Source organism: Nilaparvata lugens, chromosome 3 (genome assembly GCF_014356525.2).
Source record: "Nilaparvata lugens isolate BPH chromosome 3, ASM1435652v1, whole genome shotgun sequence".
NCBI classification, from domain to species: domain Eukaryota; kingdom Metazoa; phylum Arthropoda; class Insecta; order Hemiptera; family Delphacidae; genus Nilaparvata; species Nilaparvata lugens.
In genome coordinates, this window is record NC_052506.1 from 87,587,194 (window position 1) to 87,607,191 (window position 19,998).

The following is a 19,998-nucleotide window of genomic DNA, read 5'->3' on the forward strand; positions in this document are numbered from 1 at the left end:
GGCCCCACGTTATTGTGCCGCACCTACATGTTGGCCCAGTAAGCTGGCCCAGCCAACAATGTGCCCAATAAAGGCCAGTGGTAGCCAGCGTTGGCAAACCTCCCATCCACACACTGGCGCTGGTCGACATTGGTCTTCATTGGACCAACATATAGATGCGGCATTACAGATTTAAAATAAAGTTTACAGTGTAGGTAGATTTTTAGAGAATTGGTAGGTGAGTGACTTACCCTACAAACACCTTCAGTGGTTTGACTGTTCCCACTCCAGCAGTTGTTGGGGCCTACAAACGTGTTGGATGATTCCACTTTTATCATTGCTATATCAATTCCCAAAGTGCGAGCTGCTATCTGTGCCACCTAGTAATCAATATGAAGTACACAGCATCATATTACTGAAAATTATTTATTGTTATCTTTTATAAAATAATAAAGGAAAGAATTGGCTTATACACGTGGGGTATAGGACATTCACGAAAGACGCATCATCACGGTAGAACTACTGAACTGATTAACTTGAAATGTTCCATAAAGATTCTGAAATTACCGAGGATGGTAATAGGCAAATTTTCGTTGTTATTAATTGAATTCTAATTCAATAATTAAAAAAAAAATCAATTTTTGAATAAGTTTAAGCAACTATAAAACACTACAACCAAACGCCATGTTATATGAAGTACACAGCATCATATTACTGAAAATTATTGATTGTTATCTTTTATAATATAAAAAGGAAAGAATTGTATATACTCCAAATGGCTCCGTGGCTTAGTTGATAACGCTCGCGGTACATGAATCATGGGTTGCGGGTTAGAGACCTATTATTTTAAAAACTATTTTTTTTCTGGAAATTTTCAACTTAGAAAGTTTATCCACGTTATTTTGAACAAAATAATAAATAATTTATATATTTTTTCATGTTTCCTGAACATAAGGAGATTGCATTTCACAACACAAAATTTTCCCAGATGCAAAGCACGGGTTACCTGCTAGTCATTAATAATGCCATATTAACTTATGAAGCTATTTTTAGTTGTTCAATACCGGTATTGCTCTTTTAAATCAATAAAAAATGTATATATTGTTATAACAAATGTAGAATAGGCTTGAATAAGTGAATGATTAAATAAACAGCAATGTGAATTTGTTTAAAGTTCACAATAAATACACTAAGGGCCGGTTTCCGAGCTCGGAATTCAGCTAATTTCTTGACTTTAAACAGCTGGAGTCAGAAAATCGGCTTTCCAAAACGGGGCGTAGTCCCAGTCCACGTTTAAATTAAATTTCGAAAAAACTAGAAAATTGAACACAAAAGGGAAAATAGTGTATTTCAGCTAGTGAAAATTTCAGCTATTTTGTTGTATTTCAGAGGATGTTCTGACAAGAATAATGGACGACAGGAACGCGGAGACGTCACGTGTTCTATTGGGTCACAGTGGCTCCATATTCAATGTGGCCTTCAGCCCCGACCGCACTCTCCTCATCGCCTGTTCGGAGGATGCCACAAGTTAGTCTTTCATTCTTTTCTTCCTTATTTCAGATAATGGCGAAGTGTTTGCTGGTGGAGTAGTTTAAATTTGTATATTTCATGCTTGTATTTATTAATCTGTAGGAAATTTTAAAATAATCGAATGGTTTGATGCTTTATTAAGTCAATTTTAAATTTTTTCGATAAATTTTATGTTGTGTGAAATGATAGAATTAGATTAATATCGAGATAACAAGACTAGTGAATGTAATTACAAGTTTACTAAAGATGGCAATGACCTGGCAGAGTCAGAGGAGGCAGTCAACGTACGTACCTTGGTGTGAACCGCCTGGCCCATGTCTGTGCCACCATGAGACACAGTCACTGTCCCATCCAGCTCATAAATGGAGACTGCAGCATGATAAACACCGTAGTACGTCATTGGATAGCAGGTAGGCATTATTGCTATTCCTTTCTTCTTCCATCTATTTTCCTAAACGTAAAAATAATATTAAATCTTAACATAAACATCTATTCCATCAATGCCACTTGAAACTTGAAACAATGTTTTTCAATCGAGTAAATCTGCTGTATTGAGTTGACTATCCGATTCCAGTATCGAATCCAATTCATAATCCAAATCCAACTCCATAAATTATCCGTTTTGAACTCTTTTCGACGTCACTACAGTCTAATTTAGATGAAGGCATCTAAATTAGATGCATCACTCCATAAATTAGATGAAGGCATATCAAAGGCCAAGAGTCACTGTTTATTCCGTTTTGAACTATTTTCGACGTCACTACAGTCTAATTTAGATGAAGGCATCTAAATTAGATGCATCACTCCATAAATTAGATGAAGTCATATCAAAGGCCAAGAGTCACTGTTTATTTATACAAAAACATAGTTTGTCATATACGATTCAGTAGTGCTAGTGCATAATGTGAAATCTGTGTAAGCTACTAAGCTTATCGTATTAGAGAACTGTATATTCACATAATTCATTTATTAAACTCATTCATTATTCTTACTCATGATAATTACTCAAAAATTTTCCAATTAATGGTGATTTGAGTGTGATATTTTTGTTTTTTATTCTGTTTTCAACCGTCAAAATTAAAAAATCTTAGTTTTTGTTGTTTTTGAGTGAAAATGGATTAAATTTTAGTAAAGTGGAATCATAACACTATTTTGGACTTTTAAATTGTTATCGAAATTTGGGAGAGAAATAGTACCAGGAGTATCCTTAGTTTTTCTCTCCCAATCAGTGCTTCTTTGTGAAAAATATAAATAAGTAAATTATTCATACTTATTCTATTATAATTTCATCAATTCATTTCATTGTAATCTTGCACTAAAATTAGCAATTCCATTCTATTGACTTTCAGAGCCTCCACAAAATTTGTGAATTATCATCCGGTTGCACAAAAGTCTTTTAACTCTAAAGTCTTTTAAAGGTCTAAATCCCGATTAAATGCTACGAGAACCAATCAGAGAAATCTTCTCAAAAAACATTCTCTGATTGGTTCTCGTGAAACTTAATCATGATAGTGGATGTTTTTGTGGTTTTTCTGGCTTCAAATTTATCAAGTTTTGGTATATTTTTCAAATTATTAATGCATTTTCAAGTTTAATAATTATTCGTTTCATCTTTCTGAGCAACCCAGATATATTCACTGTAAATTTTTGTGATTTTTATAAAAGTGTTAACATAACCATATTTGGACTATTATTATCAAAATTAGGGAGAGAAACAGTTCCGGGTTTATCCTGTTGATTCTTTCCCAATCATCAATTTGATATTGTGATTGTGAAATGAAATGAATTGATGAATATGAAAACAGGCAACCAGACCTTAGACTGTTTGTGAAAAATTAATCAAAAATTGAGTTTTGATGGTAGGACTTCTTATATTACTATTATCTTACCATATTGAACTTGTCAACCGCCTCTTTCCTCATATCATAATCAGAAGATTGCCTCATATTCATGATCATTTGGATACCCTCGTTGTTCGCTTCTTTGATATTTTTCAAACGTACATGATGAACGTCTTTGTTGATTTTGCGTGATATGTGTTCCATTATATGCTCTACGGTTGCTAAACTTTCCAGAGAACCTGAATTAAGAATAAACATTTTATTATAATTCCAAATTGTAGTCACAATTATTAAAATAATCATTAGTGAGAAAATTTTACCCTCAAATTCAGCTTCAAGAAATATAATAGGTTTGATAACTTGTTTACGTGAGGGAGAGAGTATCATGAATTTTGTAGTACAGTATTCAACAATTTTTGATAACTGAAATATAATTACAATGGAATATAATATTCATAGTAATGACATATTGGAGTCGCACATACGATACCTTATAAAGGATTTATGAGTAAATTATGTTTTACAGTTTTACAGTCTCTGTATCGAACACTTGACCTCACTTTAAATTTATAGAACGATTTATTGAACTTTCCAAAGAATTATTGAATCACTAACATTACAATAATGGAATGAAGAACAGGCGCTAGCCCAAAACTTCTGTTCCTGAATATAGTGTGTCAACTTATATTTAGAGCCGGTTTCCGAGCTCGTGATTTAGCAAAGTTCTAGACTTTAAACAGCTGGAGTTGTTGGCTTTCCGAAACGGGGCCTAGTCGCAGTTCACGTTTAAATTAAATTTAGAAAAAATAGAAAATTGAACACAAAATAAAATAAAGAGAAAATGGTGTAAAGTTTCAGCAATTTTGAATTATTTAGGAATGTTTCATTTCGCCAAGGAAAAACGTTTTCAATTATAGAAATGAGAAAATAAAGATTATTTTGCTGTGCCTATTTACTGCGACTACGCTCCGTTTTGGAAAGCCAATTTTCTGAATCCAGCTGTTTAAAGTCTATAACTTAGCTGAATCTCGAGCTCGGAAACCGGCCGTTTTTATTCCTCTTACCTGGCGCTCTGAAATAGACACCTGGAGGGGTGTTCGTTCTGACAGCAATGCCTCTAAAACTCCAAGTGTCGCTGTTGTACATCGATGGAAACGTTTCCATTAAAATTGGAATCAGAATATCATTCAACGATCCACCAATGTCTTGGTAGAATGTCGCATCCAGATACTGAATTTCTCCATCTTCATCCACTCCCACCTGCATGCCAAAAAAAATCATTACAATAGCCTACTTTTGATCAAGATTTGGTATCTTTTTGAAAAAAAAAACAAGTAGGCACGGTTGTTTGTTGCCTAGTCTCAAATAAGTAATAGATATCGGGATATATTTATTGGATTTTCTGCAATTAGAATTCGGAATTAAAGGTTCAAAAAGTAAAAGTTTTTCTTAATAACTCGATTCGCAGCAGTATAAAGAAACAGGTTACTGTGGGTTGCAGGAGGCTTATGGTGAATGCTATTTGAAGTGGATATCATCACTTTTGTTTCAATCAAGAAACTGCGTCGGGACTTTAGTCGGTGAGTAGCAGGGGTATGGCCAAACATTGGATGCCTATCATCTGTAGCCTGTCGGATTCGCTAAACTCTACCAGCTATTTCTCATCTGATTGGTGGGGGAGCAATACCACTGAGTTGATAGAGGTAGTGGGATCACTGACAGAATCACCTGACACGCATGAACAAATTATTCACGAAAAATATTTTTAAATTATTTTTATTATTAGAAAATTTTATTTAAAAAAGAATCAACAGTTAACATTACATCGGATAACAGTTTTTATTATTAACAGTTACAATTGAATGATCTGCCTGACCATATTAGAGAATCTAGTATTTTGCTTTTTGCAGACGATGTAAAACTTTTCAGACCTATTTCTAGTCTGGAGGATTGCTCTCTCTTGCAGCGGGATCTGAATGCGATTCATGACTGGTGTTTGAGAAATAGATTGGAAATAAATATATCAAAAACCAAATACATGATATTCACACGTCAGAAAAATCCTTTTCATTACAATTACAATATTAATAATGCAATCCTCGATTGTGTTATCCGTATGAAGGACCTGGGCGTCATAATGGACCCTACTCTTGAGTTTAAGGAACACCTAGCACATGTTAAGAATGGTGCTAACAGGTCGCTAGGGTTTTTATTTCGAAATTGTAGGCCTTTTACAGCATGTGACGTTGTTTTGAAATAGTACTATGCTACAGTGAGGAGTAAACTTGAATATGCTGCTTTAGTTTGGGCTCCATTTCACAGCAGCGCTATTCTTGATTTAGAAAAAATTCAGAATAAATTTTTAAGGTATCTTTATTGTAAAAATTTCAACGCATTCTGTCCGATAGCTTTTTCAAAAGACAATCTGAGGTTGATATTTAATGTTCAAAGATTGGAAGAAAGGAGATCTGTCGGTTCCCTCTTGCTATTATATAATATCCTAAACAATCAAGATATTGTATTCATGCCAGAATTTATAAGTATGTCGCAACTTCATGTTCCGTTTAATAGACCAAGACAAAATATTCTGTTTCACATGCCATTTATCAAAACGACTCATCATTGCAATTCTTACATATACAGAACTTTACGTTTGTATAATAGAATAAGCCACTGCATTGATCCGTTTGTTGACCGTTTCCAAACCTTTAAGAAATCCTGTGAACTAGCATATCGCTCTATAGCTGAGTCATGATTGATAAATAATTATACTAAACTCCCTCATTTCTTTTTTTCTCTCTTCTAAAGCCATATTTTTCCTCTATTCTCTATTTTATTCTTTATTTTATTTTTCTTATTATTTTTATTTCATTCTTCATTTTCTATTATCATTGGTTTATTTTATTTTTTCATTTCGCCTCTTCTTATCTTATTGGTATTCAAAAATTGTGTTTACAATTTTATTTTATTTTTCATTCTTATTTTGCATCAAATATTATGTATCTAAACTAGTTGATGTCAATAAGGCTCTTCATGGACTTATTCTGTGAGCTTTTGTATGTAAATAAATAAATAAATAAATAAATAATAAATAAATAATAAATAAATAAATAAATAAATAAATAATAAATAAATAAATAAATAAATAAATAAATAAATAAATAAATAAATAAATAATAAATAAATAAATAAATAAATAAATAATTGTTTAACAGAAGTAACAAGTAAGTTATGTTACCTCATAATCGGTTATCAAGGGATAACGGAAGCCGATGACTTGCATGTTGGTCTCCAGGTCCATAATGAGGCGGGTGGGTCGCTGCAGGAGGTGGGCAGCAATGGCGGAGGCAGCCGCTGGCAGCGAGGCACGGCTGAATTTGCCCCCGAAGCCGCCTCCGAGGCGGGGCACCTCCACGCGCACTCTGCAACACAATACTCATCAATGCTCCTCCTCATTCAACCAATGCTCACAGTTTCAAGTTACAAGCAGCCGCCATCAGCTTAAACTGTTAGCATTACTTATCTATAGCATCAATGCTCCCCATTAAACAAATTTTCACTGTTCAAAGTGGTTCTCACTAAAGGCATATAGCAAATAACAATCAACTGATGCATGTAGCTTAGGCTATAGTGAGGTCCACTTTATAATGGCAGTATTTGATTAGCAATGGTATTGCTATCCTTGTCTATCATTTAACAAAGCGGATAGCACTATCTCTTTCTCGCTTTGCTCTTTGCCAGATCGTCTTTTAACAATGTATAATTAATTGACCAGCGAAGTGAGGTCTAAGATTCAACTCGACGTTTTTGCATTTCTCTTTATATTAATATGTTTATATTCATTTATGTTCCGCATTTACAGCGAAACGCAGCAATAGATTTTCATGAAATTTGACAGGTATGTTCCTTTTTGAATTTCGCGTCGACGTATACATACGGTTTTTTGAAATTTTGCATTTTAAGGATAATACAAAAGGAAAAGGAGTCTCCTTTAAACGCCAATATTACCGTAAAAATCAGACTTTAGAATTATTCATGATAAATCAGCTGTCTAGTGGACTATAATACTACCCCTTCAAAAACATCAAACATCTTGAAAATGTATCTTCCCATCAACTTTGTAGACAGTTGCAGCCAGACCTGATAACAGCGCACACACTCACATTCCGGGACGACACGTCAGAAAGCTCTACGGACAGAAAGCTCTATGTTTATTTAGGATTTTTTCTAGGCATTTTAAATTGATAAATTATTTATTAACAACAGGTCAATGTAATTTACTGAGCGCGAGGTCTACTGTTCACAGAACTACTAGTAATTAATTAACAAAATACTTTATCTTGATTATGTAAATTTATTATGAAATTATTGAAAAATATAATTTCTTGCTTAATAAAACATATTTGATTATTTTAAACGAGAAAGAACAGTTAATATTACATTAATAAACCTGTATCAGCTACCGTCTATAGCAGGCATTGACAAGACAGAGGATAGGCAACGTTGTTCTCCTATCTTTCTCCACTGCCATTATAACGTGGACCTCACTATAGGTTTGTGGCTATAGAAGTGAGATTCATGTTACATAGTTAGTGGAAATGGAGGCGGGGCACCTCCATGCGCACTCTGCAACAAAAGCGACCGTATCACTTCAACTGTTCCCAATTATTACATTAAACTGATCCAATTCCTGAAGGGACGTTTACATTGGTCTAGTTTACTTGAATTACTCGTGTTGGGGCTTGTTTACTCGTGGCTGGAGCTCAAGGCTTCTTTTCCCAGTCGCGCCAAAAACTATTGTATTTTAATGATTATTTTCATTTGTAAAAATATTTCTTGTATTTGGCAATAAATTCAGTATTCATTCATTATTCAAATCAAGTTTCGTATAAAATGAATCCGTTTTTGCAAACTTGGAAGTCAAGTTTACAAGAACAGAAACTTGAATCCACTGAACCAATGTTCTGTAGATGACGAACATGTTTGACTTTAGGATTAAGCTTGAATCTTAAAGGTACAATCCAACCTACACATGGAAAAATGAGATGAAACAGTTGTCAGTATATAGAGAATGTTTGGAATGTTTTTCAAGTTAGTAGATGTTGAACATGTTTGATTTTTGGATTCAACTTGAATCTTGAAATTCTTAAACAGTGCCGCATCCAGTAAGTTTGTGATCATAGCCCAGTGATGCCAAGAAGGTGCGAGAAATGAGAGTGAATATATCGTTGGCTGCTGGGTTGCTTCAAGTAGGTGATTGGCTGTTTCAGATTTGTTGATGTAACTCAACATTCAAAATTACTACTATCTCAATAATATTTGCCACAATGAGATATTTTGTTACTTTTGAGATTTTTGGAAAGGTACGGTATTCTAAAACTCTAAAAACTGAACAAAAAAGTCATCCTTTAGAAAAATTTGAAATCACAGTTTGCGATCGACACTGTGTCTATCTCCTTTCTTTTAATTACATGACAAATTGCTGTTTTAATGCACTTTATTCTCTCATATATAAAGTTGTTTGAGATGATGGAGTTGGCTGCTCAAAACTTTAAACTGATGATTTGAATTTGAAGGAAAATAACTCCAAGTGCTGGATCTCTTCTGGTTCACACAGTTCCATACATTCAAGTGAGGAAATTTGTTTGTGCAATAGTATTTTAATCCACAAATATTATTGGAATATGATGGATGTTCATTGAAATATTTCAGTAAAGTCTGAGTTTCAAGAGGAGAGTGATTCATAGGCAAGCAAGTTTGAAATAAAGCATTTTCCCTGCTCCCAGCACCAAGTGATAGCGAAATAGGATCTCGAAAATCTTTACTCGGTTGCACAAAAGCCTGTTAAATTTAAACCGTGATTGAATGAAATGTTACGAGAACCAATCAGAGTAGCCTCTTTTAAAAAAAACTCTGATTGGTCCTCGTGTGATTGAATCACGGTTAACAGGCTTTTTGTGCAACTGGGTCTTTGTGCATCAGATATAAGAAAAACTGAAAATTTGGCATACTTGTTGGTTGGTATGCCAAGAGCGACAGATACAGCTGACTGGACATTATGAGTCCACTGTGTACTCGATATGACATCCATACCATCCTCTTTTGGTATGCACAAACAAGTTTGTGGCTCGATTGTGAAATGGTACTGTTTTCCTAATTCCATTCTCCCTTTGATCACATGCTTCACGTTATCTAGCAAAAGTAAAATTCTTTTTTATTTATTCCTCAAAACTTCTTCAACCAGATAGCATAGGCGAATAGACAATTTGTATTAGTGCTATTTTTAATTGATATAATACGAATGCATTTCAAATGCATTTCAATTATGAAATCTTTGACAACAAATACAGAGTGACCCAGAATAACGGGAACTTTTAAAAACGCCATAAAACATAAGTGGGAAGGGTAAAAATGATTTTATTCAAACTAATGTAAAGTTCAAGACTTGCCATTTGAGAATTATTAATAACATCTATCACTTGTTGACAATTACTTCTTCAAGATGGCTTCCTCCTGCATGAATACACTCTTGAAATCTGTGTTGAGATTCCTGAACGATTGCTACAACATTTCAGCTCGAATATTATTAATTTCATTTCGAATTGTCTGTTGTGAATATTGGTCAAGTTGTGAAAACATTTGATTTGAGATAGCTATACAAACAAAAAATCGCAGGTGGACAGATCATGGGGCCAGGAAACGCAGATGTTGTAGCGATCAATGAGGAATCGTCAACACAGATTCCAAGAGTGTATTCGTTGAGGAGGAAGCCACCTTGAAGAAGTGATTGTTAAAAAGTGATAGATTTTATTAATAATTCTCAATTGGCAAGTCTTGAACTTTACATTAGTTTGAATAAAATCATTTTTTGCCCATCCCACTAATGTTTTATGGCATTTTTAAAAGTTCCCGTTATTCTGTGTCAACCTGCATATCAGAACACAATTTTCGACTGTAGGCTTTTAATGCGCTGGCACTGCCTCAATTGCTGATTATATTCTTATTTATAATAATATATATCTGTCTCATATTTTTCAACAACTAGTACGGTATATTCAGTGTTATATTTTACTACTGAATAACATTCTATTATCAATTTGTTGTGTTGTATTTCATTTTTCATAAACCTACTACTGTTATGCAGCAATGCAGAAAAAATCACAAGCATTAATTTTACCTTTTTTGGACTTGGCTTTCACTTCACCAAGAGGCATGATTCTGGTTTGATCTTTGGTTGCGAGAACATCGGGGACGGTTATCAGTGGCTTGTTGAGATGGCTGTACTCCACTTTGACCAGACGCGCTGCTCTGTTGGCCAGATCCCATGAGTCGGCCACTATCACTCCAATCGGCTGGCCGGCATACCAGACATCTTCATCGCAGAATATCTACAATCCATTACACATTACACAGTTTACACCATTACAAATATTTTCAAAATAAGATTAAATAGTAATTGAATTACCATAGTTAAATGAAGTAAAATTCAACAAATAGGAGTGTAATTCAAATCGCAACTCATTTTGAAATTCAAATTGTTGAATTGTAACTCAATATTAACTTACCTCCAACTACCTATGCTTGAACAAGATGAAGCCGCGTTTATACCAATACCAGAGTTGTCAATAAATTGCGGCTACATTTTGCCAATTTCTTAAGAAGCACGGTAACATTTTGTCGTCAACTTATGAAAATCCTTGTTATCATCAAAGTTTTTGTTTCCCAGTCAGTGTGGGAAACACTGAGAAAGTTGCCAACAAAATGTTAGCCTTATACAAGTCCACACAGACTATGCTCTCCGGTCAACTTATTTGATCTAAATTTGAGAACAAAATTTTTGTTTTTTTTTTACTCTAAAATTTACAACTTTTTTGTTGAAAACTATTTCTGGTTAACATCTTGTTGACAACTTTGGTGAAACGCAGCTCAAGCCGTTCATTCCTGCCTTTGATATTTCATTTATTATAATTAATTAATTTATTTTACTATTCGATTTACAGAATAAAATCTGCCATTGAGAACAATCTGAGGATATTAACAATGAAGATTAAAGATCTAGATTGTCTTTCTTGGAAGAAAGATCAACTGCAGTTCAAATGTTGTATATATTATTCTGTATCAATTTTGTATTGAAATCAATATAACCCTGAACTCAATATTAGAATATACCCAATACTGATTCCCGTCCTGTAACTTAACATTTACAATGAAAATGGATAATATATTTTTCGCCCCACTTGGATGTAATGAGCTGGTTTACGTGCGTCATATGGAGGCCGAAAGTGATTGTTTTCTGACCAGGCCGGTAAAATCTTTACGGCCCTAGGGCTGTAAAATAACCTTGAAGTCAGCTGATTCTGATTTGATGTGAACATGTTTACAAAATAGTTTATGAAACGGAATCAGTTTATGCTTCTAGAATTGAATAAAGTTTTTGCAATAAGATACTATCATTTTATTTGGATGAATGAAATACAAATGAGATATTATAAACTATTCAAATTCAATTTTCAGAGTATAATAGAATCTAACCTCAAACCTCCTAGTAAAGCGTTTATCATGGAACATGGTGGATAAATGGAATCATTTTATGCTTCTAGAATTCAATAAAGTATTCTGTAATAATATACTACCATTTTATTTAAATGAATAAAATACAGATAAGATTATAAACTATTCAAATTATTCGATTTTCATAGAAGGATAGAACTTCTAACCTAAACTTCCATTGACATTCAGATCACATCGGATTGGCCGAATTTCAAGTGTGCCAAAACAGCTGATCAAAAACTTTTTCAAGTGTGATAAACCAGCTGATCAAAAACTTTTTCAAGTGTGATAAACCAGCTGATCAAAAACTTTTCATTATTTGTGTTTATCATTCAATAATTAAAACATTTATAATAATATCATCTTATTGTCATTTGGAAGAATAAAAAGTATAAACTCAACCTCTTACATAATTGAACATAATATTTTAGGTTATTTAGACAAATCAGAATAAAAAATAAAAATACTTGGACAATTTCTTGATATTCAGATTTGCTAGAGCTATGACCTTCCACTTTTGCTTTCGGAAGTGCTTATAATAGACAATGAGAATAATATTATTATTCTCATATATATATTGTTTATTTTTCTGTGTGGCGAAAAATTACGTTCTCACCATGGGCAAAAATGTTTTTCCGGCTCTCAATCTTTTCTAGTCCTCGGCCTACGGCCTCGGACTTGAAAACCGATTTCGAGCCAGAAAAGTTTCATTTTCGGCCCTAGGTGCGAAATATACTATTTCGCCCCACTTGGATGTAATGAGCTGGTTTACGTGCGTCATATGGAGGCCGAAAGTGATTGTTTTCTGGCCAGGCCGGTAAAATTTTTACGGCCCTAGGGCTGTAAAATAACCTTGAAGTCAGCTGATTCTGATTTGATGTGAACGTGTTTACAAAATAGTTTATGAAACGGAATAAGTTTATGCTTCTAGAATTGAATAAAGTATTTTGCAATAAGATACTATCATTTTATTTGGATGAATGAAATACAAATGAGATATTATAAACTATTCAAATTCAATTTTCAGAGTATAATAGAATCTAACCTCAAACCTCCTAGTACTGCGTTTATCACGGAACATAGTGGATAAACGGAATCATTTTATGCTTCTAGAATTCAATAAAGTATTCTGCAATAATATACTATCATTCTATTTGGATGAATAAAATACAGATAAGATATATATTATTATAAACTATTCAAATAATTCGATTTTCAGAGTAGGATAGAACTTCTAACCTAAACTTCCATTGACATTCAGATTGGCCAAATTTCAAGTGTGCTAAAACAGCTGATCAAAAACTTTTCTTAATTTGTGTTTATCATTCAATAATTAAAACATTTATAATAATATCATCTTATTGTCATTTGGAAGAATAAAAAGTTTAAACTCAACCTCTTACATAATTGAACATAATCTTTTAGGTTATTTAGACAAATCAGAATAAAAAATAAAAATACTTGGACAATTTCCTGATATTCAGATTACCTCAGATTCGCTAGAGCTATGACCTTCCACTTTTGCTTTCGGAAGTGCTTATAATAGACAATAAATTATTTTCATATATATATTGTTTATTTTTCTGTGTGGCGAAAAATAACGTTCTCACCATGGGCAAAAATGTTTTTCCGGCTCTCAATCTTTTCTAGTCCTCGGCCTACGGCCTCGGACTTGAAAACCGATTTCGAGCCAGAAAAGTCTCATTTTCGGCCCTAGGTGCGAAATATACTATTGTGGTATCCTAATTTAGTGAGGTATTGTACCGTAGTAGTATAAAAGTTGGTCACTTACTTTTTCATTTTCAGGAGTAAACCAGTCTACCGGTTGGAAATTGTTTTCTCCTGGAATATCTTTGGCTGAATAAAACGCTTGTACTCCTGGCATTTTCTGTAATAAAATTAAGAATGGAAATTAGGTTAAACTGTAATTCCTATACAGAGATAACAGGTAACTAAGTAATTTTATTTTTTATAAGTTAGGCCTGATACCTAATGCATACTACTGTTTTGAAAGTAATATGATGTAGGCTATAAAATGTATTGAAGTATTCATTAACATTTTCACGTTAGATTTTCCTTCCTCCTGATGTGTCAATATGGTTATAGCCTGATGCCTAGTCCACACTATGACCAAGTCACTCGCCAAGCTGGAAGCTTGACCACGTTGGTCTTGCCATCTACACTGCAATTTAACCATAGCATTTGTAGATGCTCGGCTGGCCACTCCCCTTTGCTTAGCTGGCCTTCTCTCGACAAAAATCAGAGCGATGGCAAACGAAATCCAGTGAAGGCGAACGCTGGCAAAGCTGTCATCCACACTCTCGTGCTCGTCTTCATTTGTACGCATTGGGCGAGAGTGTGGATGCAGCATAATAATAATAATTTGTATGTGTAGATCAGAAAAATGATCATTAAAATATGAAATAGTATATTTCGCACCTAGGGCCGAAAATGAGACTTTTCCGGCTCGAAATAGGTTTTCAAGAAAAGATTGAGAGAGGAAAAACATTTTTGCCCGTAGTGCAAACGCTATTTTTCGCCACACTGAAAAATAAACAATATATATAGGAGAATAATTGTTTATTAAGCACTTCCGAAAGCAAAAATGGAAGGTCATAGCTCTAGCAAATCAGAGGTAATCTGAATATCAGGAAATTGTCCAAGTATTTTTATTTTTTATTCTGATTTGTCTAAATAACCTAAACGATTATGTTCAATTAAGTGGGAGGCTGAGTTTAGCATTTTTTATTATAAATGTTTTAATTATTGAATAATAAACTCAAATAATGAAAAGTTTATGATCAGCTGTTACAGCACACTTGAAATTTAGCGGCCGGAAAGGGTACTCTTTCCGGCTGAGGCCGGAAAGAAACCTGTTCTGACGTCAGACGAGAGTTGTCTGCAAACAATGTCTTTCAGATCTACGTAGGGACTGGAAAACAGCTGCTTTCTGTGCAGTGTGGCGAAAACATTTCAACTTTTTTGAAACGTTCATCGATCAACCTTTCTCAGTAGAATATATAAAATCTTGATTTACCCAAAAATTTGGTTTAGTTTAAAATTGTTGATAGATTTTTTACAAAGTGTGTCAAAATAACACTAACACTCACCAGAGCTTGAGCCGCATCTATGGATTTGATTTTGGCATTTCCAACTGTAGCAATAACAAATGAACAGAAAAGTTGTCCACTGATTTCCTGTATGTCATTCACGAATACAGCCTCACCTATTCAAAAAATCAAGGAAATACTGTAAATTACCAGTTAATAAAAATATTCAACATTTTGTTCCTTTTGTCATTCATTGATTCTAAAAAAAATTAGTATCAGATAACTTCATTACCTCAGATACCTCATATAGGATATTTAATATTGATACTGTAGAATATTGTTCAATGTACTATATAACTCTAGCAATCTTGTCCGAATGAGAATTTAACACGGTATTCAATAAATATGAAGATTTTAGAATCGGATATCGAGTGTATTTCAATTAAATGAGATTGAAGAATAGAGACAACAATGCTATTTAAAATTTCACACATTCATTGAAGGTTTAACTGCATGAACTCAGAGTATCGTACATGGTGTCAATATACAACAAATTAAAAACTACAGATGGAAATTACTGAGATATTGCAATTATTCAAATGCTAATGAATCAATTATTATTAAACGAAAATCCAAATTAAATACTGTAATTCACCCCGAAGACTTCTGCTACTGCAAATATTGACAACAGGGTAAACAGCTAGATGGAAATTCAATGAGCGCTACTATTCAAAAATTCTACTATTCGAAAAAACAGAAGTCTTCGGGGTGAATTAGGCCTACAGCATTTAATTTGAATTTTCGTTTGATAATAATAATAATTAAAAACTATCTATCTGGAAAATAGCTCATTTCCTTTATTTAAAAAATTTAAATTAGAAGCCTATCTCGATAATAATTATGCAGGTACCATTTTGAATCTATAGTACATAATATTAATTCATGGAACCTGTCATTAAATTCGAGTTTATTCATTTGAAAATTCAATTTCAGGCCTAATTATGGAATTTTCTCATTTTAATTGTACGGTTTATATATATCGTTTTTTTTCTATCTACCTGAACATTGCAGTAATGCATCAAGTTTTGGTATAGGTTTTGTGACAGGCCAAATGCTTTCATTCGTGTCAAATTTGTCCTCTCCACCAGAAATGTTTCGAATAAGTTGACCGCCACCACTCCTGTAGATGGCAGCAACCGTCTCAGGCGAAATACTCAAAACAAACTGAATAAGAAAATAATACATGCAAAAAAATTATGACAAAGAACTACTATTTTGGATGCACTCTTGAATAGATAAAACAAAAATAAGCTATAAGTGTTAATTTGGATATATACTCTTCTTTTGGCCTACTGTACTGTATTGTCCTCCAAATAGAGTAGTATGTATTTATACTTTTTAGTGAAAATAACATATATTGCAGGAAACTTCTACAAAGTCACAGAGTGTGCTTGTATTCAAATTATTGCTCATAAAACCCAGACTCGTTAAGGAATAAAACCCAAAATTGTAAAAAATCGGAGCGAATAAGTTAAGCAATAAAAATGATGATAATAAATATAAACTTGCTGCCTACGTGCCTACCTCAAGTTTCAACTTAAAAAAAATGTGTCTTTGAAATATTGTTTCAGGGCAATCACCGTACTTATTCGATAACAAACTGATTGTTAATAACACAATTATTTTGTATTATTCTCGTATTATTTTGTGATAATGACCGTATTGTTTTGAATTACTGTATTTTAAATTCACAAGACTCACCTTATAGAATAATGACATTGCCACATTTTTTCTATATTCGACAGAGCCTTTGGTGAGATCCGTATTAGGTCGCAATTCCCTTTTAAGTATCTCCAGAGCCCTCTGCAAAGTAGCTTGATCCAATAAGTTTTTACCGAAAAGAAATTTTTCAGTATCTTTTGCATGTACCTAGAAACAGATAAGTAAATTCAGTACCGGTATTCAAGAAGATACTCCGATATTGGGAAAGAAAGATAATCCGTAAAATTTACGGATCTATCTTCAATGATGGAGAATGAAGAAACCGCACCAAGAAATTTATCATTCTCTAGTCTTAGTTGGTTAGGCCATGTAGAGCGGATGAGTGACTCGAGTGCAAAGAAAGTCTGCAGGATAAATCCAGGTGGAAGGAGATTGAGAGGAAGGACAAGACTGCGATGGATCGATGACGTAGAGGCTGACCTGAGGCAGACGGGCATCAGAGGATGGAGAAGGAAGGCACAGGATCGATATGAATGGAGAGGCGTATTACGGTAGGCCAAGACCCTCGATGGGTTTAGAGCCAAGGAGTAAGTAATTAAGACAGTATATTAAGACTAAGTATATTAAAAATACTTAGTATTCAAGAAGATAAAATATACAGCTATAAATAAACATAGAAAGAGCAAGCACAACTCATTAATAGGTTAACTGTCATTTTCAAACTCTCTGGAAAGATTTATTGATGTGAGGGATTCTATTATCATTTGGTGTGGCATAACCATTTTGACAATTACGTTTATAAAATTTCGCTAGCAGTTATTCGATTATGCTGTTGATACAATCTTGTCATCAAAAAAATCTTCAGACCAATCGATATCTTAATGCAGTAGCTAATAACTGATGTGACGACAGTGAATTTGAAAAACTCCATAGGCCTATTTTAGATTATGACGAAGACATTTTTTATTTTTGTGAACAGATTTTATTGCATTACTGGATGAAAAATGAATACATTTCAGCAGAATAAATAGGTTTGTATGTGATCATGAGAGCAAACTAGAAAAAACTTACAAAGCCTGGGCTGATCCCTCCAAAAACGATTCTTGGTAAATCAATAACCTTGTAATTATTGAATTTATCCAGTTGGAACCTGAATCCTGCGTTAACATAAGCAACAGCATTCTGGGCTCGCTTCATCACCTACAACATAAATTTAATTGAAAATCAAAAGTTGATTAATCTTAGTATGTAGGTAGCTTTTTTATAACTTTCAAAGATAATAGGCACTCCCTACCGTTTTGGAATTCCATCAAGATGAATATTAATTTTTCAAGTTTTAATTTATCAACTGGTAGCTGTGCATGCGTATTTATACTCTGTCCGAATAAACATGAGCTCTGAAGGGTCAGGCCGGCCCTCCCACTACTCACACAAACAAGCGCAGTCTCCTTTTGTGTGTGTGAGTAAAGGGACGGTCTGTCTACCTGTATACTACATAGTATACATAGTATATCAATGGCGTAGGTAGGCCGGGCGTGTGTGACTGAGCGTGAGGGAGCGAGGGTCGGCTTAATCTTTCAGCGCTCATAGCAGGCTGGACAGAGTATAGCTGTACACAGTGTAACGTATTTAAATTTGGATGGATAAATAAAATTCCTATTTGAAAAATTTATAGGTCTAAGTGAAATAATAGGCTAATATCGCCAAAGATGATAACGTTAAAGATTAGATAATATCAGGCATCATGGCCAAATTGTACAACAGCCGAATAGAAATGGAAATAATTTTTGCTACCTGTATAATATTATATAAAATATTGAAAATTTGAGGTTAGGCATAAAACATCTACTGATCGGCGACCTAATGATCGACCGAGTCGCACAACGTAGAATCTGACCAAACACCTTGGCAGAAACTTATTGTGGCGAAACAGTATTCAACCTGAGGAACTAAACGTCCCACGTGGCTAATTATTGTAATATACGAAACACCTTATAATCTGTAAAAAATTACTTTGCATGTAAAAAGCATATTAAAAAACCCCAACAAAAATAATTAAATGTATTAAGGAAGTAGGAGGTTACTAAGCGCATGAATACTGTAATAATTTGCATGCACCAATCAAATAGTGGCAATTGATAGGCGGCAATAGTGAGCCGATTCAAATATATTTGTATATATTTCTACAAATGATAAGAATTTATAAATTATTATTGTGCAGTTTATGTTTTGGATATGGCCCAAAGGCAGATAAAATATTAAAGATGTAACATAAGTAATAGTTTAATAGTTTGGTACGGTCTATTTGAGCCATGAATGCTGGAGGAACGGAATATTTAAATTTCATGTAAATTTGGAAATCGGAAGTGAAAATTGTAACTGAGAAAAGAGAACTTCGACACTTGCCTGCCAACCACCACCATGAGAGGTCACCAAAAATTATAGAGCGCAATATCTTACTGTACCTTTTAATAACTTAAAGTTAAATTGAATTACTAAATTTTCTCATAAGACTTTGTGATGCTAATGTAAAGCAAAAGTCATTTTTAAATAATTTTTTAACCCCTTGGAAGAGACGACTCCGGCTACAAATAATCCAGGACCACCAGGAGTTTGGATCAACATCAGCAGCTTATAGAAAAATTCCAGCACGTGAGTGAAAAATATTGAAATAGTGATAGGGCGCCCTCAGTGCTTCGAAATAAAATAAGAATCAAAGCTAGCTTGTCAAAAGGGTTTTTTATAAATTAAGAATTTGGTAAAAATACTTGCGCAAGTAAATATAGTATAAAAGGTATTTTATTAGATAGTAACGAATCAATCCATATATCAAATGATCCATCAATCAAAGAAGACTAAGATCTAGGCTGTTAATACATTATTTATATGATCATTAATTTCTATAATATAATTTGCGATAATTTAATGTAGCTCTGATTCACTAGATGAATTGATCTATCTATTCCGTCAGGTGCCGAATCTCGCACCCTGAGATAAAATATATTTATTATAAAGAAATCTATTGGAAACCATAGAATTTAATATATATATTTGGATTATTAGTTTATCAATTTATCATGCTGATTTAAGAAATTTATTCGAAATAGAATTGTCCAAGTCGACAAGTATCAGCAAGCTGATATCGAAGCTACATGCAAATAAATGCATATGATCATAAAATGAAAGCACATGGTAGCTTTTCGTGCTATAGAACTTAAAGAATAGTATTAGCCTGTGATATTTTATTGATTTCGATTATTGTTTTGTCTTATATTATTTATTTCTGTCGCTCTATATATTTTTTGCTCTGATTTATTTTTTGAGAT

General features: G+C 33.5%; 1 protein-coding gene across 4 annotated transcripts in view; it reads right to left on the reverse strand.

Annotated features, from left to right (window-relative positions):
* The window catches only part of LOC111055221 (xanthine dehydrogenase/oxidase), a 49,002-nt gene that overhangs the window by 7,723 nt on the left and 21,281 nt on the right, over positions 1-19,998 (reverse strand). For all 4 annotated transcript variants that reach the window (XM_039424936.1, XM_039424934.1, XM_039424937.1 and 1 more), the window contains 12 exons: positions 17,744-17,872; positions 16,712-16,879; positions 16,009-16,174; positions 15,011-15,126; positions 13,693-13,788; positions 10,528-10,738; positions 9,362-9,542; positions 6,589-6,772; positions 4,415-4,610; positions 3,399-3,589; positions 1,802-1,960; positions 231-359 (listed from right to left, as the gene is read on the reverse strand). In XM_039424936.1, coding sequence (XP_039280870.1) covers positions 231-359; positions 1,802-1,960; positions 3,399-3,589; positions 4,415-4,610; positions 6,589-6,772; positions 9,362-9,542; positions 10,528-10,738; positions 13,693-13,788; positions 15,011-15,126; positions 16,009-16,174; positions 16,712-16,879; positions 17,744-17,872 — 1,926 coding nt within the window. The remainder of the gene's footprint in view (positions 1-230; positions 360-1,801; positions 1,961-3,398; positions 3,590-4,414; positions 4,611-6,588; positions 6,773-9,361; positions 9,543-10,527; positions 10,739-13,692; positions 13,789-15,010; positions 15,127-16,008; positions 16,175-16,711; positions 16,880-17,743; positions 17,873-19,998) is intronic.